At 38.6% G+C, this 24,611-nt stretch overlaps 1 protein-coding gene across 1 annotated transcript in view; it reads left to right on the top strand.

Annotated features, from left to right (window-relative positions):
- The window catches only part of auh (AU RNA binding protein/enoyl-CoA hydratase), a 190,520-nt gene extending 166,264 nt beyond the window's left edge, over window positions 1-24,256 (top strand). Inside the window, exons 8-10 of the mRNA XM_059969913.1 lie at window positions 1,995-2,045; window positions 14,902-14,949; window positions 21,181-24,256. Coding sequence (XP_059825896.1) covers window positions 1,995-2,045; window positions 14,902-14,949; window positions 21,181-21,258 — 177 coding nt within the window. The 3' untranslated portion in view covers window positions 21,259-24,256. The remainder of the gene's footprint in view (window positions 1-1,994; window positions 2,046-14,901; window positions 14,950-21,180) is intronic.
- Window positions 24,257-24,611: the final 355 nt, after the last annotated feature.

Raw genomic sequence — 24,611 nt, 5'->3', positions numbered from 1 at the left:
TGGACTACACCCTTGTTACATATGCAGTAGGAAAATAAATAAAACAAAATTTTCTGAACTAATATGATAGTGGCAATTCTAAAAACATACAAACAACATTAGAATCCCACCAACCCGGTATCTTATAGACAACATCAAAAATATGAATAAATACATCCCATCTTAACTAAGAGATATACAGTCGGCCCTCCTTGTCCGCGAATCCAAGCAACCGCAAATCGCGGAAACCTGGAAGTGCTCTTCCAGCACTTGTTGTTTGAGCATGTACAGACATTTTTTTCTTGTCATTATTCCCTAAACAATGCAGTATAACAACTATTTTACATAGCATTTACAATGTATTAGCTATTATAAGTAATCAAGAGATTATTTAAAGTATACGGGAGGATCTGCGTGGGTTATCGTGGATCGGGATCGAAAAATTCGGAAGTTCTCTTACTGAGTAAGTTGGAACAGGTACATACGATATTATTTAGCGTCAGCTAGTCAAACATTTGTCTTAGTATATACCACATATTTTACCTTTCTATGCATATAAAATGCTTAAGAACGTATGTTTCAGCGCTGGACTTGGGAACAGAAGTTCCGGAGTTCGATCCAGTGTAAGATCGCTCGCGAGTGCACTCTCCACCGTGTTGGGTTGATGTGGAGGATCAAAAACCCAAAACCCAATAATTAAACCACTGCGTTGCTTAGTAATAATTGTAGCTTTCATTGGGGCAGGGCCTTTCTCACTTTATCCTTTAAAATTGTTCTGATCGTTGACCGACGTAGCCTAACGCTTTTCCAATGACTGATGGTCACAATGACTTTCTGATCACTTTATTATTTCCACTTTATTTTCAATGGTGATTGTGATTATTTTCGTGAACAGAAACACTGCGGATTCAGAATTCTACCTCCGGGTCCTAATGTCCTAGGGTTGTCCTTTGATGTTTGGCACATAAAATATCGAGCCCCATGTTGGACCAGCGAGGCCTTTCAACCAAAAGCGTCTCCATATGATGCCTGTTGTACCTTGTTTTGTCAAACAAAGAAGCTGCTTTGTATCTACCAGTAATTTTCTCCGGTCACTTAATTCACGCAACACCTTTCATCAGAATGCTATTGTTCAGTCTATCCTGATAGATATAATTGTTCAGTTTGGCATCAGTTCAGTAAATCTTGTTTGCATCTCCTTCAGTGACTTTGTATTCTTTTAGTAACGTGGAGAGCAAAACTTTTCCATCCTCCAATTGAGTTCCATTATAATCTCTGCAAGATGAAAATGTTAACTTTTCAAATCTTTTTAAAATTGAACCCAGAGCTTTATTTACTTTCGATCTAGCCAAACTAATTTACAATGTTGTTTCCAGTTTTTTGTAATCTGGTGAACCCTTTTAAGGCACTTATTTTCCTTGGAGATATGTTTTTATTTTCCACGTTAAAGATCTGATGCCCATTTCTCCTCCTTCCCTACTGGTATACTGTGTGTTTATTCATCTATCTTTCTTTCTCAGGTTTAGCATATGCCATTTTTTTCTGTGAAAATGTCGTACTATGTTTTTTTGAGCTTCCTCTGTAAGCTTATATGCTTGGAGGAAACCCAGATAATGAGTTTGCCTTTTGGTGTCATTATCCAATGGCAATGCCAAGAACAAAGACTCACTGTATGGAAAATTTGCAAAGTCATATGCCCTCCTGTCACTCTCTGGCATTGTAGAATGTAGTAGAACTGCATGTGATGTTTGGGAATGGAGCTTATAACCTGCTAGGAAATCTATTTTAAGTGCAATATTCTTGTCCCCTAAGGATCATATGCTATTTCAAGAATATAGTCCATCTTGGAACAGCTGATCTCTTAATTACATGAACTGCATAAGTTATATTAAAATTGATTAAAAAGTAAGGCTTTTTTATATAGTTCACTAATAATTAATGTTTAGCATGTATATCTAAGGGTTCTTGAGTTGGTTAAATGTGTGCTAATAATTTATTACTATTTTATTTTTAAGGGGCCTATTGCAGTGAGATTAGCAAAACTAGCCATCAATCGAGGGATAGAGGTAAATTTTGTTTGTTTGACTATGTTTGTCTCTTATTTGTTTCAATAGCTATATTTCTTGGGGTATTATTCAACCAGTGTTATTTAAAATTGGTTATTCTTTTGTCACTGTGCAATTGCTGTTTACCCTATTCACAGCTAAATTTTCAAGCATCTTGATAAATTCTTAATTGAAGCTGTAGGAGAATGCAATGATTCAGAAAGAGTGTAAAAAAATTAATATTGCTATTTGTTATTTGACTTGTGAATTGCATAAATGGTAAAAGAATTCTGATGCAAATAATTGTCAGTTTTGCAACACCACTAGTCTAATTCACAAAGCTATTGTCGCATCCTTTTAATGTGGGCATTCTGTTTTTGGCCACAAGGAATCGTGGGATGCCTCAATTTTTTTTGCCTCCAACCATTAATCCATCCTTGCACACCACCCCCCAACACTACTACTTTAAAATTTCCTGTCAAAGTCACCTTATGTACAGACCTAGCATCACTTTATGTATATACAATCAGTCAATATATTTAAGCTATCTTGTGTATTTATATTTATTGTGGTTTTTTGTGCTGCATCAGATTCAGAGTATCAATTATTTTATTTTCCTTTACACTGTGTGCTGGAAATGACATTAAATAATCTTGAATCTTGATTTTATTTTGCCTGAGGCTCAGGCATGATTGTGCATTTTGAAGTGTTGTAAGTGCAATCAGGATGTACAATAATCTGCTGCATAGCGACTTGGTTGTATATGAGCAAACATGAAGATGCATGTTAAGTCGTGTATTTTGAGATTCTGTCAAAATGACCCCTGCTTTTTTGTCTCTCTTTAAACTTCTCTGTTCCATTAATGACCCAAAAATACTGCATTCTTCTTAATCTAATCTTTTTGCATACCCGGTTAATCGGGTCACATTGGGACCTGTATATTTTGGCCCAGTTAAGCAGCTGCCTCAAAGCTGAAGGTCCATGGAAGTAGTTAAAAAGATATAAAAAAGAGAAACTGAGTAACATATAGTGTATTTAAATGTAATACAAAATAAATTAGAAACTAATACATTGTTCAAAAGGACAGTAGAATTCTAATTTATTTTGTATTTAATTATCAATGGAGGAATTCATCCATGTAAGCAATGAATAAAATCAATGCAGACATCTAGTGTAGATAATTGACTACCTTTATACAATGCTATCGATGAATGCATTCTTCAAATCTTCAATTCATTGTAACACTCAAGAAGATTATCAATACCTTCAGATTCTTTGTAGTTCCTGACTTGTTGAAGTAGTGACATTGTTTCACTTTCACTGTTGGTCATTTCTGGCATCTCCAAGCCTCAATGCTTGAAACCACAATGAGCAAAACAATTTTGAATTGTCTTGCTGCTTATTTTTTTGCCAACTACCAGTGACAAAAATTACTGCTTTTTGAACATAAAACATGTAACTGACGCTATTTAAAAACTCTTCACTCTGAGCACACTGTGGTGCCTAATGTCCCAGTTAACTGGAATCCATTATTTATTCCACTCCATTCCACTGTTAATGGCTTTCTGCCACCAAAGACCTTGAATCTCAAAATTCCAAAATTTCTCTCTTTCTCTCTAGGACTGTTCTTGATCAAACAATAACAAAATTTTAAGAACTAACTATGAAGTAAAACTTAGATAATCCACTATCCAATATTGCAAAATCCACAAGATTCAACAAGTAACTTGCCAGGTATTGTTTACTGCACTCCCTTTCCCATTGCCGAGGCCCAGATTTCTGCTCTGACTTTCCATTTACCTGGTTCAGTGGAAAATGTAGCTTACAGTATAACATGTAAAAATAATGAAAAAGTGTTAGAAGTATTAATAAAAATAATGTCCAATAGTTCAGAAAATTTGCCAACTCCACTTCATGAAATTCATGCCACATTACTGGATTTTCACTGCATCCCTTTCAGCAGTTTCCAGAGCGATGAAACATTTGTGTCAGTGTACACCTAAGAAAATGGTTTATAGCCACTCACTGCTTATGAAGAATGTTACAATAGGTGAACGGTGTGCACATTAAACTGAACAGTCTAGAACCTGAAATTTTAATTTGTTTCATGATTTTAAAAAAGAGTTATATTTCTCAGACCAAAATCAGTTTGTTTGACTATTACTGATGCAAAATTCCTTGCTTCTGATGAAGGGCATTTGACCTGAATCATTATCTTTTTCATTGTCCCCCACACATGCTTCCTGAGCCAAGTATGTATTACTTTAAAAAGACTCCTTAGATACATCAAGATAATCAAACTGTGGCTAAACAGTAATTTGGGCTAACGTTAATTCAAAGCCTTATTTCTTTAGCTAGCAATGTAGTGATAACCTACCATGGCACAGTGTGAATGGGTGATTATTGACTATCAAACTCCATCTACTTGCCTTTATGATCACGGATTTTGTTAGCCCTAGAACTAATACTTTAGTGACACTTTGAGTTAACACGTGACTTTTTGTTGGATACTGATTTTTGTCTGATGGCTCAATAATTTTCTTCAGGCCCAAAAAAAATTTTAGTTGTCCAGGTTTGGGTAATACCCCAATTTGTTCCCCCTGCAGCTTGAGGTTAATACATGAACTTAACCATAATTAGTTAACCATTTTGATCTAGGGTGCATTGAGTGATTTCTGGTAAATATAAAAAAATAGATTTAGCAATTTTTGAATGTATGTGTATTTTGGGGCAATGTGTGAAATGTTTTAGCCATCTGTGATTTGCTATTGTTCGGTGCTAAGAATTCCTTTCCCCCAAGGAATATAAAACACTTAAAATTTCTGCTCATTTCAGATGACAAACTCAACTGAGCATTGCACTTATATAAAAAAATTAAATCTCATGCAGTTATACCAACTGGCCCACATTGTTCATGCCACATGCAAACCCACTTAAATTTGTTTCTATTACTTTCTTCATCTTGTATTCATTAACTTTCTTTTAGATGCATCTTTACTGCTTCTACCATTGATTGTCTTAGTGATATTTTCATCTTATGGCTAAACCAGAGTTATCGAATACAGAATGTAAATTACGTGAAAAAAACATTCAAATATGATTAAAGAACTATTGTTAATTTTGTAAACAAAAACTAAACATCTAATACACTCACATTTTTAAAACTACAAAATCAAGCCATACAGTTAATCTTCATCATTTCCATCATTTAAATCAATGGAAATACCATTGTACCAGAATTTTCTAGCAGTTCAGATTGCCTCTGCCAGAATTTCATATCCAGTGCCTGCTGAAGCACAGCATAGTGATAGGTCTCTTCATTTGTAAGGTTCATGTGCATGAGGCTCTTACAAACAGGTTAGGTTAGAGTCATTATTTTAAGATTTTGAAAAGATGGTCCACCTAATTTGCCTCTGTCCCAGTTCATTGTCATCTGACCCATACATACATACATGTATACCAGCAAACTAAACGACATTCATCTAGATCAAGGTGCACACACGATGCATATATCACACACAGCACATAAAACAAAGTATTACCACAAGTAAGTTAATTAAATATAATTCAAAATGTACATGAAGTGCACAGCACAGGTAAACCGTAAATAGTAAACAGCTTGCTGTCCTAGTGATGAGACCTCGGTGGTGGTAGGATTTTCATTAATATCACAGCCTTGGGGTAAGAAGCTTTTTCCCAGTCTGGCAGTCCTAGACCTGAAGTTCCTGTACTTCCTACTTGATGGTAGTGTGTCAGAGATTTTTGAATGGATCATATGGATCCTCAATAATGTTCTGGGCCCTTTGTGAACAAAGCTCCCAATGTCACAAATAGGCAGTTAACTTAAAATCATATATTTTATTAAAAGCTTAATGTCTACAAGGCTGGTAATGATGCAAGCCCTGTCATGTTTAAGAATCCTATGAAAATTTCAGCCATGGTTTATCTGAAAAATTAATTGACATTTGCAACTACAAGAGCATCATGGTTCTCATAATACAAACTGCTGAGAGGATCACTGTGACATTCTTAAACATGACAGGGCTTGCATCATTACCAGCCTTGTAGACATTAAGTCTTTAATAAAATATATGATTTTAAGTGAACTGCCATTGGGTTACAAATTAAAAATGAATGCCACATGCCTAATTTCTAAAGCATTTCAGTGACTTGAAACCAAATTAAAGAAGGTGCAAAGGAGACTTATCAGGATGCTTCGTGGATTAGAGGACATGCTTTATGAAATTGTAGTTGGAAGCTGAATGTCCAAGGTTACATGGAGAGATAGGAAGCTAGGCAGAGAGGATGACGTGGCTCTGCTGGTAAAGAATGGCACAAGTCAGTAGAAGGATGTTGAATCCTTGTGGGTTGAGTTAAGATACTGCAAGGGTAAAAGGGCCCCAATGGTATGATAGTAATGGGAGATTTGAACATGCATGTCAATTGGGAAAATCAGATTGGTAGTGGATCTCAAGAGAGTGAAATTGTTGAATGCCTCTGAAACGGCTTTTTAGAGCAGTTTGTTGAGCCCACTAGGGGATCAGCTGTACTGGGTTGGGTGTTATGTAATGAACTGGAAATGATTAGGGAGCTTAAGGTAAAAGAACCCTTAGGAGACAGTGATCACAATATGATTGAGTTCAACTTAAAATTTGTTTGGGAGAAAGTAAGGTCTGACGAAGCAGTAATTCAGTGGAGTAAAGGAAATTACAGTGGTATGAGAGAGGAGTTGGCTAAAGTAAATTGGAAGGAGATGCTGACAGGGATGACAGCAGAGCATGAGCTTCTGGGAAAAATGAGGAAGGTGCAGGATAGATGTATTCCAAAAATGAAGAAATACTCAAATGGCAAAACAGTACAACCATGCTTGACAAGGAAAGTCAAGGCTAATGTAAAAACAAAAGAGAGGGAATACAACAAAACAAAAATTAGTGAGAAGACAGAGGTTTGCAAAGCATTTAAAAATCAATGGCGAGCAACTAAAAGAGACGTTAGTAGGGAACATGAAATATAAAAGCAAGGTAGCAAACAACATTTAGGACCACTAGAAACTGAGGTTGGAAAAATAATAATGGGGGACAAGGAGATGGTTGGTGAACTAAATGAGTAGTTTGTGTCAGTCTTCACTGTGGAAGACACTATCTATGTGCCAGATGTTGAAGTGCGTGAGGAAAGAGAAGTGAATACAGTTACTATTACAAGGGAGAAGGTGCTCAAAAAGCTGAAAGACCTAAAGGTGCATAAGTTACCAGGACCTGATGAACTGAACCCTAGGTTTTGAAAGATAGAGATTGTGGTGGCATTAGAAATGATCTTTTGAAAATCATTGGACTCTGGTATGGTGCCAGAGGACTGGAAAATTGCAAATGTTACTCCACTCTTTAAGAAAGGTGGAAAGCAGCAGAAGGAAAATTATAGACCAGTTAGCCTGACCTCAATGGTTAGGAAGATGTTGAAGTCAATTGTTAAGGATAAGGCTATAGATTACTTGGTGATACAGGACAAGATAGTACAAAGTCAGCATGGTTTCTTTAAGGGAAAATCTTGCCTGATGAACCTGTTGGCATTCTTTGAGGGGGATTACATGTCGGATAGATAAAGGGGATGCAGTCGATGATATATATTTGGACTTTTTAGAAGGCCTTTGACAAGGTACCACGCATGAGGCTGCTTACCAAGTTAAGAGCCCATGATATTACAGGAAAGTTACTGGCATGGTTAGAGCATTGGCTGATTTGTAGGAAGCAGTGTGTGGGAATGAAAGGATCCTTTATTAATTGGGTACCAGTGACTAGTGCTGTTCTGCAAGGGTCGGTGTTGAGACTGCTTTTTATGCTATATGTCAATGATTTAGATGATGGAATAGAGGGCTTTGTTGCCATGTTTGCAGATGATACAAAAATTAATTGAAGGGCAGGTAGTATTGAGGAAACAAGTGGGCTGCAGAAGGCCTTAGACAGAATGGACAAGAAAGTGGCAAATGAAATACAATGTTCGAAAATGCGTGGTCTTGCACTTTGGTAGAAGAAATAAATGTGCAGACTATTTAAATAGGGAGGAAATCCAAAAATTTGGGATGCAGAAGAATTCGGGAGTTCTTGTGCAGAACAACTTAAAGATTAACTTGCAGGTAGGGGTGGTGAGAAAGGCAAATGCAATGTTAGTATTCATTTCAAGAGGTCTAGAACACAAGAGCAGGAGTGTGATGCTGAGGCTTTATAAGGCAAGAGTGAGGCCTTACCTTGGGTATTGTGAAGAGTTTTGGGCTCCTCATCTAAGAAAAGATGTGCTGGCATTAGAGAGGACTCAGTTCACAAGGATGATTCTGGGAATGAAAAGCTTATCTTACGAGGAACGTTTGATAGCTCTGAGTCTGTACTCTCTGGAATTTAGAAGGATGATAGGGGTTCTCATTGAAACCTTTCAAAAGTTGAAAGGCCTAGATATAATAACGTGGAAGGATGTTTTCTATGGTTGCGGAGTCTAGGACAAGAGGGCACAGCCTTGGGATAGAGGGGCGTCCATTTAAAACAGAGATGCGGAGAAGTTTCTGTAGCCAAAGGGTGGTGAACTTGTGGAATTTATTATCACAGGCAACTGTGGAGGCCAGATCTTTGGGTATACTTAAGGCAAAAATTGATAGGTTGTTGATTGCACACAGCATCAAAAGTTATGGGGGAAAGGCTAAGGAGTGGGGCTGAGGAGGGGGGAGAGAAAAAGGATCAGACATGATCGAATGGCAGAGCAGACTCAATGGGCCAAATGGCCTAATTCTGCTCCCATGTCATACAGCTAATGGAAAGGTTCAGCAATCAAGGGTTTTTCCTTTTAGAGTGGATGAGGCTGAGAGGCAATTAGTTAGAGGTATATAAGATAATGAGAGGCATAAATGAAGTGGATAGCCTGCACTTTTTTCCCAGGGTGTTAATAACTAATATCAGAGGCTTTGTTTTGGATGAAGCCTGAAAATTAACTAGCTCATGCTGTAGTCTAACTTTTTAAATACTTTATAAAGAAAGATACCTTTGAAACGTAAAATATAGAATAGTACAGCACAGTATAGGCCCTTCAGCCCACAATGTTCTGCCAGCCTATAGAAACCCACTCTACCATCAATCTAATCCTTCCCTCTTACATAAAACATAACTTTCCATTTTGCCTACATCAATATGCCCATCTAAGAATCTCTTAAATGATCCTATGGTATCAACCTCTACCACCAACCCTGGCAGTACACCTAACAACTTCTTCTTTAAAAAGGCTGCCACCTTTGTCTCCTAAACTTTATGCTACTCATTGTAAATTGGTACAAGCTTACCATCTAACCCTTCCACTTCCTGAATCAAACCCATATATAAAATTCACAAAGAGGAGGGTGCCAGAACAGGATAAATATTGTAACAGTAAACAAAATGCTACAAACCTACTAACTCCCACAGCTATCTGGACTATTCCTCCTTCCACCCTGTCTCCTGCAAAAATGTTATCTCTTTCTCTCAATTCCTCCGCCTCTGCCGCATCTGTTCTCAGGTTGAGGCCTTTCATTCTAGGACAAAGGAGATGTCTTCCTTTTTTAAAGAAAGGGGCTTCCCTTCGTACACTATCAACTCTGCCCTCCATCGCATCTCCCGTATTTCACGCACCTCTGCCCTCACCCCATTACCCCCCGCCAGCCCACCAGGGATAGAGTCCCCCTGGTCCTCACCTGTCACCCTACCAGCCTACAGATCCAACGTATAATCCTCCGTAACTTCCGCCAGCTTCTACGTGATCCCACCACCAGCCACATCTTCCCCTCCCCCCCCCACTCTCGGCTTTTCACAGGGATCACTCCCTACGCGACTCCCTTGTCCATTTATCCCCCCCATCCCTCCCCAACGCCTCCCTCCGGGCACTCATCTCTGCAAACGGAAGAAGAGCTGCACCTGCCCCCACACTTCCTCCCTCACCACCATCCCAGGCCCCAGACAGTCCTTTCAGGTGAGGCACCACTTCACCTGCGAGTCAACTGGGGTGATATACTGTATCCAGTGCTCCCGATGTGGCCATTTATACACTGGGGAGACCTGCCGCAGACTGGGAGACTGTTTCGCTGAACACCGGTGCTCAGTCCACTGGCAGTGGCGGGATCTCCCTGTGGCCACACACTTCAATTCCACAGACCACTCTCACTCCGACATGTCTGTCCATGGCCCCCTCTACCATCACGATGAGGCCACACGCAGGTCGATGGAGCAATACCTTATCTCCCATCTACCTGCTGGCATGAACATCCAACTCACAGACCTCCGTTGATACCCCTGCCCCCCCTTACCCCCATCCCTATCTATTATTTTAGTCTGGTTCTCTTTCTCTCTCTTATTTTCCCCCTCACTATAATCTCCCCCCAGCCCTGCCTTTCTTTCTCATTTATTTCCCATAATTCTTCACCTTCCCCTAGCCCATTTCCCTCCAGCCTATCACTTCCTAGCTCTCTACTTTATAGACAATAGATAATAGGTGCAGAAGTAGACCATTCAGCCCTTCGAGCCTGCATCGCCATTCTGAAATCATGGCTGATCATCTACTATCAACACCCGGTTCCTGCCTTGTCCCCATATCCCTTGATTCCCCTATCGATAAGATACCTATCTAGCTCCTTCTTGAAAGCATCCAGAGAATTGGCCTCCACTGCCTCCCGAGGCAGTGCATTCCAGACCCCCACAACTCTCTGGGAGAAGAAGTTTTTCCTTAACTCTGTCCTAAATGACCTACCCCTTACTCTCAAACCATGCCCTCTGGTACTGGACTCTCCCAGCATCTGGAACATATTTCCTGCCTCTATCTTGTCCAATCCCTTAATAATCTTATGTGTTGCAATTAGATCCCCTCTCAATCTCCTTAATTCCAGCGTCTACAAGCCCAGTCTCTCTAACCTCTCTGCGTAACACAGTCCAGACATCCCAGGAATTAACCTTGTGAATCTACGCTGCACTTCCTCGATAGCCAGGATGTCCTTCCTTAACCCTGGAGACCAAAACTGTACACAGTACTCCAGGTGTGGTCTCACCAGGGCCCTGTACAAATGCCAAAGGATTTCCTTGCTCTTGTACTCAATTCCCTTTGTAATAAAGGCCAACACTCCATTAGCCTTCTTCACTGCCTGCTGCACTTGCTCATTCATCTTCAGTGACTGATGAACAAGGACTCCTAGATCTCTTTGTATTTCTCCCTTACCTAATTCTGTACCGTTCAGATAATAATCTGCCTTCCTGTTCTTACTCCCAAAGTGGATAGCCTCACACTTATTCACATTAAACGTCATCTGCCAAGTACCTGCCCACTCACTCAGCCTATCCAAGTCACCCTGAATTCTCCTAACATCCTCATCACATGTCACACTGCCACCCAGCTTAGTATCATCAGCAAACTTGCTGATGTTACTCTCAATGCCTTCATCTAAATCATTGATGTAAATTGTAAACAGCTGTGGTCCCAATACCGAGCCTTGTGGCACCCCACTAGTCACCACCTGCCATTCCAAAAAACACCCATTCACCATTATCCTTTGCTTTCTATCTGCCAATCAGTTTTCTATCCATGTCAATATCTTCCCCCCATTGCCATGAGCTCTGATTTTATCCACCAATCTCCTATGTGGGACCTTATCAAATGCCTTCTGAAAATCGAGGTACACTACATCTACTGGATCTCCCTTGTCTAACTTCCTGGTTACATCCTCGAAAAACTCCAATAGATTAGTCAAGCATGATTTGCCCTTGGTAAATCCATGTTGGCTCGGCCCAATCCTATCACTGCTATCTAGATATGCCACTATTTCATCTTTAATAATGGACTCTAGCATCTTCCCTGCTACTGATGTTAGGCTGACAGGATGATAGTTCTCTGTTTTCTCCCTCCCTCCTTTCTTAAAAAGTGGGATAACATTAGCCATTCTCCAATCCTCAAGAACTGATCCTGAATCTAAGGAACATTGGAAAATGATTACCAATGCATCCACAATTTCCGGGGCCACCTCCTTTAGTGCCCTAGGATGCATACCATCTGGACCTGGGGATTTGTCAGCCTTCAGTCCCATTAGTCTACTCATCACCGTTTCCTTCCTAATGTCAATCTGTTTCATTTCCTGTGTTACCCTATGTCCTTGGCCCATCCATACATCTGGGAGATTGCTTGTGTCTTCCCTAGTGAAGACAGATCTAAAGGACTTATTAAATTCTTCTGCCATTTCTCTGTTTCCCATAACAATTTCACCCAATTCATTCTTCAAGGGCCCAACATTGTTCTTAACTATCTTCTTCCTCTTCACGTTATCTAAAAAAGCTTTTGCTATCCTCCTTTATATTCCAGGTTAGCTTGCGTTCGTACCTTATTTTTTCTCCCCGTATTGTCTTTTTAGTTAAGTTCTGTTGTTCCTTAAAAATTTCCCAATCACCTGTCCTCCCATTCACCTTAGCTCTGTCATATTTCCTTTTTTTTAGTGCTATGCAATCTCTGACTTCCTTTGTCAACCACTGTGGCCCCTTTCCCCCCTTTGAATCCTTCCTTCTCCGGGGGATGAACTGATTTTGCACCTTGTGCATTATTCCCAAGAATACCGGCCATTGCTGTTCCACTGTCTTGCCCTTGCTAGGATATCCGTCCAGTTAACTTTGGCCAGCTCCTCCCTCATGGCTGCATAGTTTCCCCTGTTCAACTGCAACACTGACACCTCCGATCTGCCCTTATCCTTCTCAAATTGCAGATAAAAACTTATCATATTATGGTCACTACCTCCTAATGGCTCCTTTACTTCAAGATCGCTTATCAAATCCTGTTCATTACACAAGACGAAATCCAGAATAGCCTTGTCCCTGGTCGGCTGTCGTACAAGCTGTTCCAAGAATGTATCCCGCAGGCACTCTACAAACTCCCTATCCTGGGGTCCAGCACCAACCTGATTCTCCCAGTTCACCTGCGTGTTGAAATCCCCCATAACTACTGCGACATTACCTTTGCCACATGCCAATGTTAACTCCCTATTCAACTTGCACCCAATATCCATGCTACTGTTTGGTGGCCTGTAGACAACACCCATTAGGGTCTTTTTGCCCTTACTGTTCCTCAGTTCTATCCACACAGACTCTACTTCTCCTGATCCTATGTCCCCCCCTTGCAAAGGACTGAATCTCATTCCTCACCAACAAGGCCACCCCACCCCCCCCCCCCGCCCACATTTCTGTCCCTACGATAGCACGTATACCCTTGCACATTCATTTCCCAGGTCTGATCTCCCTGCAGCCATGTCTCTGTTATCCCAACAACATCATAGTTACCCATTCGCACCTGAGCTTCAAGCTCATCTGCCTTATTTCTGACACTTCGTGCATTCAGATATAGAATTTTTAGCCCATTTCTCCTCTCTCTGTTTTAATCGCTGCCTGTTGTGCTTAACCCAGCTCCCAGAACTCCCTTCGGGCTATACGCCCCTTGAATTTTGTTGTCCTTTCTAAATTTACTTATTCTTTCAGCACATTTAACTCCATGTTCCGTCAGACCATCCGTCTGTACATGTGTCCTCCTTATCACTTGTTCCGCCTCACCTTTCTCTACTACACACTTAATATTCCGGAACCGTGTAGTCCCCACCTGTCCTTTATTCTTCCCTCCCTCCTCTTCTTATCCCCCTCAACCATCCCATGTTACTTCACTCCTGATGAAGAGTTTCAGCCTGAAACGTCGTCACTACCTCCTCCCATAGATGCTGTCTGGCCTGCTGAGTTCTGCCAGCATTTTGTGTTTTTATGCACAAGATCAAATTTGCGTTATGTTTAATGTTACAATATTGTTTTTGTTGAATTAGGTGTTTTTTTTTGTTTGAAGCACTAACATTTCTACTGGCAATTACCTTTCTTAGAATTGTCAGGTTCCAATTGTTCTGCATGCTTCAGTTGAAGGACTATTCATGCATCTGCAACTCTTACCTGAGTTGCTCTATCAAAGGCAATTGCTACCCAGCAATCTGCATTAATGAACTCTGTTATTATCATTTTTGAAAATGTCTCACCTCGTATATCTGTGCTGCTGCAGATCGAATCAGCAATCTACCAACTTTTACAGGGCAGGAATATCTAGAATAAAGTTGTTACTTCTATGGAGCTGAAGTTTACCTTGGTGCCATAATACAAGATTTTTGTGTATTAATTATTGTGAAAGCAATTTGCTAAAAATTAGTTTTTTTAATGTTAAAGTGAGATCATAAAGGTCAACAATTCTTTTCAGTCATATTGGGCAACCAGTGAAACTAAAATGAGTTAATGAGCCAAGCATCGTGGAGAAGCTGTTAGTTGATTTATTGTCTGAAGCATTTTACAAACATTTACCTTACCATAGAAGTGACCTATTCATATACAGGCAGTATGGAATGTCTAGTGGGTGGGGTTGAGTAGCGAGGTTGACAACTTCATTGTCAGATCTGCTAGTAACTCAAATAGACTAAACCAAGAAACAAATGAAAAGGAAACAAAAATGTTCATGCTTATACAGGTTAGGATAAGCATTGATATTAGCACAAGCAAACCTTGTGTATGAATAAATGCTTAGTCCAAAAGATGATAGGGGATATTTAAATAGGTTTAATGACATTTGAATATGAACTAACAATTTGCCTTAAGATGATCTGTAGAACAAATAAAATTACTGTTAACATCTGGTATCAAATGAAAAATGGGAGAGATGCAAGTGAGAATTTCGTAATTTTGATACAATATCTATTGGGAGGATTACCTAAAGGTAAGCTTCAGTTTATTTTTCCATGTCCTGCTCCTCTTCACTCTATTCCATTTTCTTCTGTGTCTTTTCCTAATTTTCCATTTATTAATATTTCTTTCTTTTTCAGGTTGATTTGAAAACAGGCTTAGAAATAGAAGAAACTTGTTATGCTCAGGTAGGTATGATATGTTCATGTTGTTTTACTCCTTTAGCTGTGTCCTCTTAATTTGCAGTATTTTTTTATTTTTTGTTCATTTTTGCTATTCCCTGGCCAAAGCAGCTGAAGAAAAATTGAAACATTGCATTTAATTATTCTATAAATGGATGATAGCGTTAAAGGAGGAAGGCACTCTCCCACTAAATTCTGAACAATAACTGGCTGGTCCTCAAAAGAAAAAAGGACACTCTTCCAAATACCTAGTTACAAGGCAGGAATTGCAACAGTTAGCACAAGTCATGTTGTCTATTCTGAATAAGAGCCCATCTTTATTGGGGATCACTTGGCTCCTATATAGTCTCTTACCAGAAATACTTTCTTCCTTCATGTTTTTTTATTTGACAGCTGTAATGAAGTATAATCCTTTATTTCTTTTAAATTAAAAATATAAAATATTCTTTCTTCCTCAAATTATTCATTTTTCCCTCACATCTTATTATTTCTTCCAGCACCTCATTTTGTTCAGTTCCTTTGGTCTCAGAATGTAATGCCTGCATGAATATCATCCTGATATTCTTGAATGCTTCCTCCCTCAACTGCTAGGTCACTTACACACACAGCATTTCAAGGAGAATGCTCATCCCCATCTTATAGCCAATGAGATGGGAAATAAATGTTGGCTTTCACAGGAACATCAAAGTCCTTTGCACAACAAAGTTCCTCCCTGATTTAATTGTCCTCTCCTTTCCTCCTCATCCATATAATCTTTCCTACTCATTCATAATCAATTTCTGATCACATGATTATTTCAAGTCACACTGAAAACTAATCTCTAATCACTCAATTCTCCAGGCCATGTGCTCTGGTAAAGTTTTCTCCTCCTCATGTAGTCCCTCCTCCTGCTGAGACATCTGTCTCCATTCCCTAGGGGTAAGGAATGATTATCCATCCATCAGCAGTTCACTCCATAAAGGTCAGAATTCACTCCATAAAGCAATATAGGTACCTTTACCAAAGATGTTAACTACTTTAAGAACATTCAGAAATGCAAATTCCAGGTTTATTTATTAATATTTAATCTAGCGTTGAGACTCAGACTGTGATCCAGAAGGGGTGTATTGGGTAGAATCCTTACTGTAATCTGATTTGCTCACAGAAACAGAATTGATTTTGATATACCAGGACCAACTAAATGATCCAATCCTTACCCTTCCTGGAGCAGTTTACATTAGGATGTTCCATTATCACATGGCATGGAAATCTAATAGTTACAGATATCTGACCACACCAGCTTTGCCAATTGAAAATTTTATCTTGGTGTTTGTTTAAGTCACATTATCACTCGTCTAAATTGAGAGGAATATAATGACCTAATCTGCAAAACAAAAACAAACAATAAACAATGATTGTCATTATGTGGCGACCCATTTCCTGGCACATCCGAACCGGCTCACAATTAGATAGCCTACGGGGGTTTGCGAGCACAGAGCTTTGGAGCCTCTGCGCCACGGAGGGCAGGTTGAGGGAGGCTTAAAAGTGAGGCTGAGGTTTTCGAATAAAGTTTTCCTTCGACTGCAGTTACCGACTCTGTGTTGTAATTTTTAGCGCTGCGTGTAGCACACCGCTACAATATCAATTCACAATTTAGCTGAATTTGACTCCAGGCTAAGAGGATGATTAGCTCAAAAAAAATCACAAAACACTGACTGCCATAGTGTAGGAATTTCTCAAATCAATGTGATAAGGTTTTGTACGGAAGTTTTAAAGCAACCGTGGTTCGTCTGCCAACATGCCACTTGAAATTTGTCCAGTCTGGTTATAATGATCTTTACTTTGAAAGCAGTGTTACTTTTGAAATGTCAGACTCACCCATTAAAATGAAACTTGGGAGAAGGGAAATTAAATAAAATCTGTGAGCAGTTCTGTTCAAATATGAAAAAAATAATAATTCATGGCTCATTTATTCTTGTAAGCTCTATTTTAGTATGCAAGAAGTTGTCTGGATCATTATTGTTCTAATCTATCACATTCCTCTCCAGAATTTTAGCAGTATATTTGTCCACTCTCCATTTAAGAAGTAAATATATAAAGAAATGAATAAATATAGATGAAAAATAAGTATTCTGTGGTTGTTTTCTTCATTGCTGTCTGCTTTGTCATTGCAAGATTCATAAAAATACAGGATAACAAATAAGCTGGTTAGTATGAAAGTGAGCTGCAACATATGTTCAGCCAATTCTTTTGTGGGTAGGAAGTAGTTTGAAGATATTCAGATGGCTTTTGAAGTTAGGTTCAGTAACAGTGTTTTTGATAAATTCTTTCCTAGAAAGTCAGCAACAAGAGGAAATTGCATCAGGAGTGATGGTATCATAATGGAATTGTTCTTGGCAATTATTTAATGAGAATGGAAACACCAACTGGGATGTTTGAAGAGCCAAACACTGACTCAGGAGTCTAGTGTAATATGTTTATAGAAATGTTCCATATTTTTAACAAGATAATTATTTCACTTAACATTATAGTTTGTCTGCAAAAAAAAGAAAAATCTGCCTTTGGGTGTGTTCTTATATCTGATTAGAAGCAAGATAGAAATTAAGACTAGAGCAGTATTTAAAGTTTCCAGAATCAACTTAATTTTTAAAACTAAGTTGCTTGAAATTAAGGGAGTTTGAACAGTGGCCAATCAGCGAATGAGAGTGTGAGAAGAAGAGGTGACTTCAACAGGTCCACATTTGAAGATGAGAAAAGTAGTGCTTTGTGGCAGTTTTTGGAGCTTGAACTTCAGACAATTAGTGAATGGGAGCATGAAAAGAAAAGGTGACTTCAAACAGGTCTATGATTGAAGAATGAAAAAACAGCGCTTCACGGCAGTTCTTGTAGTTTTAACTGTGGCCAATCACTGAGTGGGTTTCATTAGCAAGGGTGAATAAAAATAAGGCAGGGGCAAGTGGAGCGGCTATTGTTGGAGTGGGCCAGTGTTCAAGTCGGGAGGCATTGACTTTGGTTCTGGCTCATCAGGCTTGGGCGAGATAAGTATCTGGTTTATTCTTCATTCCTTATCTGTTAGGGATAGTTAGAGCAGTGAGAATGACTCCAGGAGCAGTGTTATGTTCTTTGTCTAAGATGTGAGAATTCTGGGAGAGCTACAGCCTCTTGGATGGCCACATCTGTACCAGGTGCACCAAGCTACAGCTCCTCAGAGAATATGTCAAGGATCTGGAGCTGTAGCTCAATGACATTTGGTTCATACAAGAGATAGATAGATAGGAGTTACAGTTCGGTAGTCACCCCTAGGTTGCAGTAGGCAGGTAGCTGGGTGACTGTCGAGAGGGAAGGGAAATGCGCATCCTACAGAGTGCCCCTGTGGCCATCACCCCAATAATATACAAGTTTGGATACTATTGAATGGGATGACTTACCAGAGGAGCCACAGCGATTAGATCTTTAGCACTGAGGCTCAGAACAGAAGAGAGGGAAGAGGACTGCAGTAATGATAGTAGATTCCACAGTTAGAGGAATAGAAACAGGTTACACCTGAATTTAAGTGGGCCAATATCCTTGTAAGCAGGTTTACTAGAGCTGTTTGAGAGTGTTTAAACTAATTTGGTGGGGGGTTGGGATCCATAGTGATGGGGCAGTTGGTTTACAAATAGAGTCAGTGTATATGCTAAAGAAGACAAGCTGATGATAGGGCAAAATTGCCGTCAATGGGATGAATTGCAATGTAAAAGGGTGCAAAATTAAAAAGGGTAATGAATGCAGGACTGAAGTTGTTATATTTAAATGCACACTGTACATGGAATAAGGTAGATGAACTTGTAGCACATTTAGAAATTATCAGTTATGACATTATGACCATCACTGAGTTATGGCTGAAAGAAGATTCTCGCTGGGTGCTTACTATCCAAGGATACAAGTTGTATCAAAAGGACAGACAGATAGGCAAAGGGATGGGTTGGCTCTGTTTCTTCCTTAGAAAGAGATGATATAGGATCAGAAAGTGCAGAATTGTTGTGGGTCAAGCTAAGGAACTGCAAGGGTAAAAAGACCCAGATGGAAGTTATATACAGGCCGCTGGTGTTGTTTGAACTTCCTGCATACTGCTAATGTCTTCCACAGTAAATACTGATGCAAAATACTTATTCAGTTTGTCTGCCATTTCCTTGTCTCCCCATTACTAGTTCTACAGCATCATTTTCTAGCAGTCCCATGTTTACTCTCACCTTTTACTCTTTATATATTTGAACAAACTTTTGGTGTCTTCATTAATATTACTGGGTAGCTTACAGTCATATTCCATCTTTGTCTTTTTTAGTTACCTTCTGTTGGATGTTAAAAGCTTCCCAATCCTCTAACTTCCCGCTAATTTTTGCACTATTATGTGCCCTCTCTTTGGCTTTTATGTTAGCTTCAACTTCCCATGTCTGCTGCTGTTGCGTCATCCTGTCTTTAGAATATCTCTTCTTCTTTGAGATGTGTCTATCCTGCGCCTTCCAAATTGCTCCTAGAAACTCCAGCTATTACACTCTGCCAGACAAACTATAATGTTAAGTGAAATAATTATCTTGTTAAAAATATGGAACAGTAGCAAAGTTGTGGGCTACAACTTACAACAGGAGATAGAAAAGTCATGTCAAAAGGGCAACATTATGATAGGCATGGGGGATTTCAGCATGCAGCTAGATTGGGAAAATCAGGTTGGTGCTAGATCCCAAGAGAGAGAATTTGTAGAATGCCTACCAGGTGGCTTTTTAGAGCAGCTCATGTTTGAGCCCACTAGGGGATCAGTTATTCTGGATTGGGTGTTGTGAAATGATTAGAGAACTAAAGGTAAAGGAACCCTTAGTGGCCAGTGTTCATAATATGATAGAATTCACCCTGAACGAGAGAGGGAGAAGCTAAAGTCAGATGTATCAGTATTACAGTAGAGTAAAGGCAATTACAGAGGCGTGAGAGAGGAGCTGGCCAAAGTTGATTGGAAGAGAACACTAGCAGAGATTATGGCAGAGTTGGGAAGCTTTCCCAGGCAAAGATTGGGAATAAAGGGAGCCTTTTCTGGCTGCTGGTGACTAGTAGAGTTCCACAGGGATGCATGTTAGGTCTGCTGCCTTTTACATTATATGTCAATAATTTGGATGACAGCTTTGGGGCCAAGTTTATGGATGATACAGAGATAGGTGGAGGAGCAGGTGGTGTTGAGGAAGGAGAGAGGCTACAGAAGGAGTTAGGCAGATGGAATACAGTGTCAGGAAGTGCATGGTCATGCACTTTGATAAAAGAAATAAAAGCGGAGACTATTTTCTAAATTTAGAGAAATTCAAAGGGACTTGGGAGTCCTTGTGCAGGATTCCCTAAAGGTTGAATCGTAGGGTAGGGTGAATCGGTGGTGAAGAAGGTAGATGCAGTGTTAGCATTCATTTTGCGAATTCTTGAATATAATAGCAAGGATGTAATGTTGAGGCTTTATAAAGCACGTGAAGCCTCACAGAGTATTGTGAGCAGTTTTGAGCCCTTGTTTAAGAGATGTGCTGATGTTGGAGAGGGGTCAAAGGAGTTTCAGGAAAATGATTCTGGAATTGAAAGGCTTATCATATGAGGAGCGTTTGATGGCTTTTGGCTGTACTCACTGCATTTCAGAAGAATGTGAGGAGATCTCATTGAAACCTATCAAATGTTGAAATGCCTCAATAGAGAGGATGTTTCCTATGGTGGGGGAAGTCTAGGACCAAAGGGCACAGCCTTTGATTAAAGGGACATCCATTTAGAATGGAGACGAAGTGGAATTACTTTTGTCAGAGAGTGGTGGTTGATAGTCCTGTTCTGTTTTTTTGTTAGTTTTTGGGGAGGGAGATTTGGAGGTTGATGATTCTGTTGCCATTCTTTTCCATTTTCATTTCGTAGGTATCTGGAGAAGAATCTCAGAGTTGTATACTTTGATAAGAAAATGAACGTTTGAATCCTTTGGTGAATCTGTGGAATTTGTTGCCACAGACGGCTGGGAGGCCAGGTTTTTGAGTGTATTTAAGGTGAAGTTGATAAATCCTTGATTAGTCAGAGCATGAAGTGTTGCAGGAGATTGAAGCTGAGAGGGAAATGGGTCAGCCATGGTGAAATGGCGGAGCAGACATGATGGGCCATATGGACTAATTCTACTCCTATATCTTTTGGTCTAATGGTCTTAAAATGGTCTTATCGTTCTGTAAAGTGAGATCGAAGCAAGAATCGCAAATATATTTTTTTAAATTACAGGTAATTCCAACGAAGGACAGAATTGAAGGACTTAATGCTTTCAAAGAAAAACGACTACCCGTCTACACTGGAGAATAAAAAGACACATCGTAAGCAGCATGTGGGATGAAAAAAATCATGGTGCTTTCTATCTGGGGTGTTCACATTTTGCTTGAAGTAATACTATTCAAGAGCCATAAGTGTATTATCTAGGAAAATAACATTAAGAATTGCTGTTATATAAAAATCTTTGGATTCATATTTAAACAATTTTATGATACATAAATATTGTAGCTGAGATCTATTTCTCCTTATGATTCAGAATAAGTTTGAAGCAGTTACTAATGCCAGAAATATAAGAATAAGTTTTGACCCATTTAACACCTCAAACCTGTACCACCACTGTGTAGGATCAAGATTGATTTGTATCCTATTCCCATATAAATTGTTTTGATTATATTTACACCATGTTTTGAACAAAGAGGCATAAAAGATTAATTTAAACCGATCTGTCACTGTTGTTCCTTGGATATAGCTTTGTTAAAATGTTAATCATGTTATGTAAGTTAGCATTGACCCCGAAAATATAAACATCCCCTTAGAACTTTAATGTTGTGGATGAAGATCAAACTGAAGTGTCCAAAAAATACTTTTTACAATTTAAAAATAAAGCATAAAGAAATCAGTTTTCAGTATTGATGGGAAGAATGTGATTTTGTACAAAATGTGTTATCAAATAAATGACCTTTATGCAAAGTACAGTATTTGCTGTTCTATTGCCATCATTGAAGAATGAGTGGAGAAAAATTGGCCGGTTTGTTTATACAAAGTTATTACAAAATAGTTACAAGACTTGAAGCATCCTTCTGAAAAACGTAATAATCTGGCAACTTAAATTTCTCCTGCACCAAAAAAAATGATACTTAATGCAACACATCGAGCTTTTCTGACTCTTCACATCTCAAGCTCTTTAAAAATGATAGAGCATCAACAATAAAAAGAAGTGTGAATAGTGTAGTTTTTAAGTAATGAGAAAGAACACGGTAACGGTAAACCATTCATTCCTGGAATCATTCTCATGAACATCTTCTAGTCTTCTCAAAATGATTGCTAACATTGCTTTTGCCTTCTTCACCATCAACTCAACCTGCAAGTTAACCTTAAGTGAATCCTACACAAGGGCTCCCAAAACCCCTTGTATCTCTGATTTCTGAATATCCTCCCCATTTAGAAAATAGTCTATGGCTTTATTCCTTCCACCAAGTGTATAACCATAAAATTCCCAACATTATATTCCATATGAGCTTGAAATATTGTGCATTATATCTTTAAATCTGTTCAATAGGCATTTTAACTTTGAAATACTGCCTAGAATACTGTTGATAGTGGCTTCAGAAAATGCATGAAAGCTGAGCCAAATCAGATTTGCTTACGGAATGCAATCATATCAGTTTAATACATGCTAATAAGTTAGTGATCCTGGTTGCCAACATTTAAAGCAGAGAATGTGAATCAATTATCCTTGGAACTACAACCATGAATTAGGAAAAGCACCAAAATTATACACAACCCCCAATGATCCTTCTGCAATTCTAATATGTATAGACAACTAATTGGAATTTGCTTCACATGCTTGTTGAACATTCTGATTTTTTTTTAACTCCTGGATTATTCTACTTAGTAATCTGCTCTGGAAGCAGTAATAATTTTTAATTGTGTGTGATGATGAGACAGAAAATGGAAAAATATTTGAATACTTCAATTATTTTTATTAATTTATGTAATTTATGCCACTGTCTATTTTACATTAAAGCCTATTAATATCTTAATTAGTGCCATGTAAGATTTGTAGAACTTCTATTTTTATGTATATTTGTATGACAGGCCTTACTTCAGCTGAAGACAAACAGTTTATTCAACTACAGATCCTAAAGTGTAAATACATCTGAAATATTAGAAAACTAATCAATCAGATTGTTTTGCTGGAACAGCAAACAAAATGATAGACTTCAGGATCATTGCTATTTCCAAAAGAAATAAAAGCTGTCAAAACAGTATCATTAGTAATGTGTGGATGGTAGGATTTGTGTGAAAAATTGTTATTTTAGGCATGTTAAGAATGTAATTTGATCCACTGACACCTAAATCAATAATTCTCTACCACAGTCAGTTGAAAACTACACCACAAAGACATGTTATTGCATAGTTCTAAATTTGTGAATTTGTCAACATCCAGGACTTGTAAAGTTTAGCAGCAAGTATTTTGGTCGCCAAGATGCTGCACATTATGTTATTAAACACGTGCCATAATTTTCTTGTCACTTCTAAAGTCTCCTACTGTTTGATTGCCTTCTGATCTCCACAGGCAAGTTTTAACACTGAATTAGAAATTTGCAGTTGATCTTAACTGAGTTTATGCAAGTACTACTGGATTGTTGACTTCCTGATCAATCCCCAGGAATTCACTAACATTTACTTCTGCTACAAATATGTCACCACTAAACGTAAAAAGAATCTAATTTACTTGACTATCTGGCCCTCATGGATGAGGGTACACGCAAGATTCATGCAGCTCTAATCCACAACATGGAGATAAGCAGAACTTAAAAATGTAGGCAAGTTCAGAATGATTAAATTTGTGTTGGTGCACATGCAACACTGTCATGCCATGACCAGAGGACGACATATATAGTGCTATATAGTGTGAACGAAAAGGTCTGATGCTTTTTTAAATCTTCATTGCTGCACATTAATGAATTTAATTTTAAGTAATATGTAAAGTGCAAACCAAGTAATGGTTCCTTCATGTTCACTATGTTTCCTTCACCGCATAGAATGTGTACTTAAAGTACCATACTGTAAGTCAACATAGACTATTTTTCATATTTCTATGAACTTTCAATAATATTATTTAAACAAACTGTAATTGAATGTTTTAAATATTGACCATAAATGATAGACTAACTTCCAGATAAATATTTCCAGAAAAATAGAGCAAATAATGCACATCTGAAAAGCAGGAGTATTAATATGTTTTTGAATGTTTTTGATTTTACCAATTAAACCAACATTTAACAATCCCCAAAGGCTTATTTGGAAAAAATATATTTTTCCACTGACATCGCTGTTAAAATAAATGTCAACCCATTCAAAATTTGCATTTTGCTTCTCTTTCAGTAACTTCTAAACTTGCATTTGCAATACAGACAAATCTCATTTATTCTATGGCCAGAAACATGGAGTAAAAGCAGAGGTTGAAAGGGAGCAAATGGGCAGGTTTGCTTGAGCTCTTGGGAGTGGTTCAAACTAATATGGCAGGGGTATGGGAACCAGTATGATAGAGCAGAGGATGAGTCAGCAGGTTTATAAGTAGATGATATAATATATAATATGAAAGTTTAAGGAAGGATAAGCCAAAGATTGGGTACAACTGCAGATGGAACAGAGTAAAG

This window comes from Hypanus sabinus, chromosome 5, assembly GCF_030144855.1.
Source record: "Hypanus sabinus isolate sHypSab1 chromosome 5, sHypSab1.hap1, whole genome shotgun sequence".
NCBI lineage: Eukaryota > Metazoa > Chordata > Chondrichthyes > Myliobatiformes > Dasyatidae > Hypanus > Hypanus sabinus.
The sequence above is the reverse complement of the archived record's forward strand: the minus strand, read 5'-3'. Positions and strand labels throughout refer to the sequence as shown.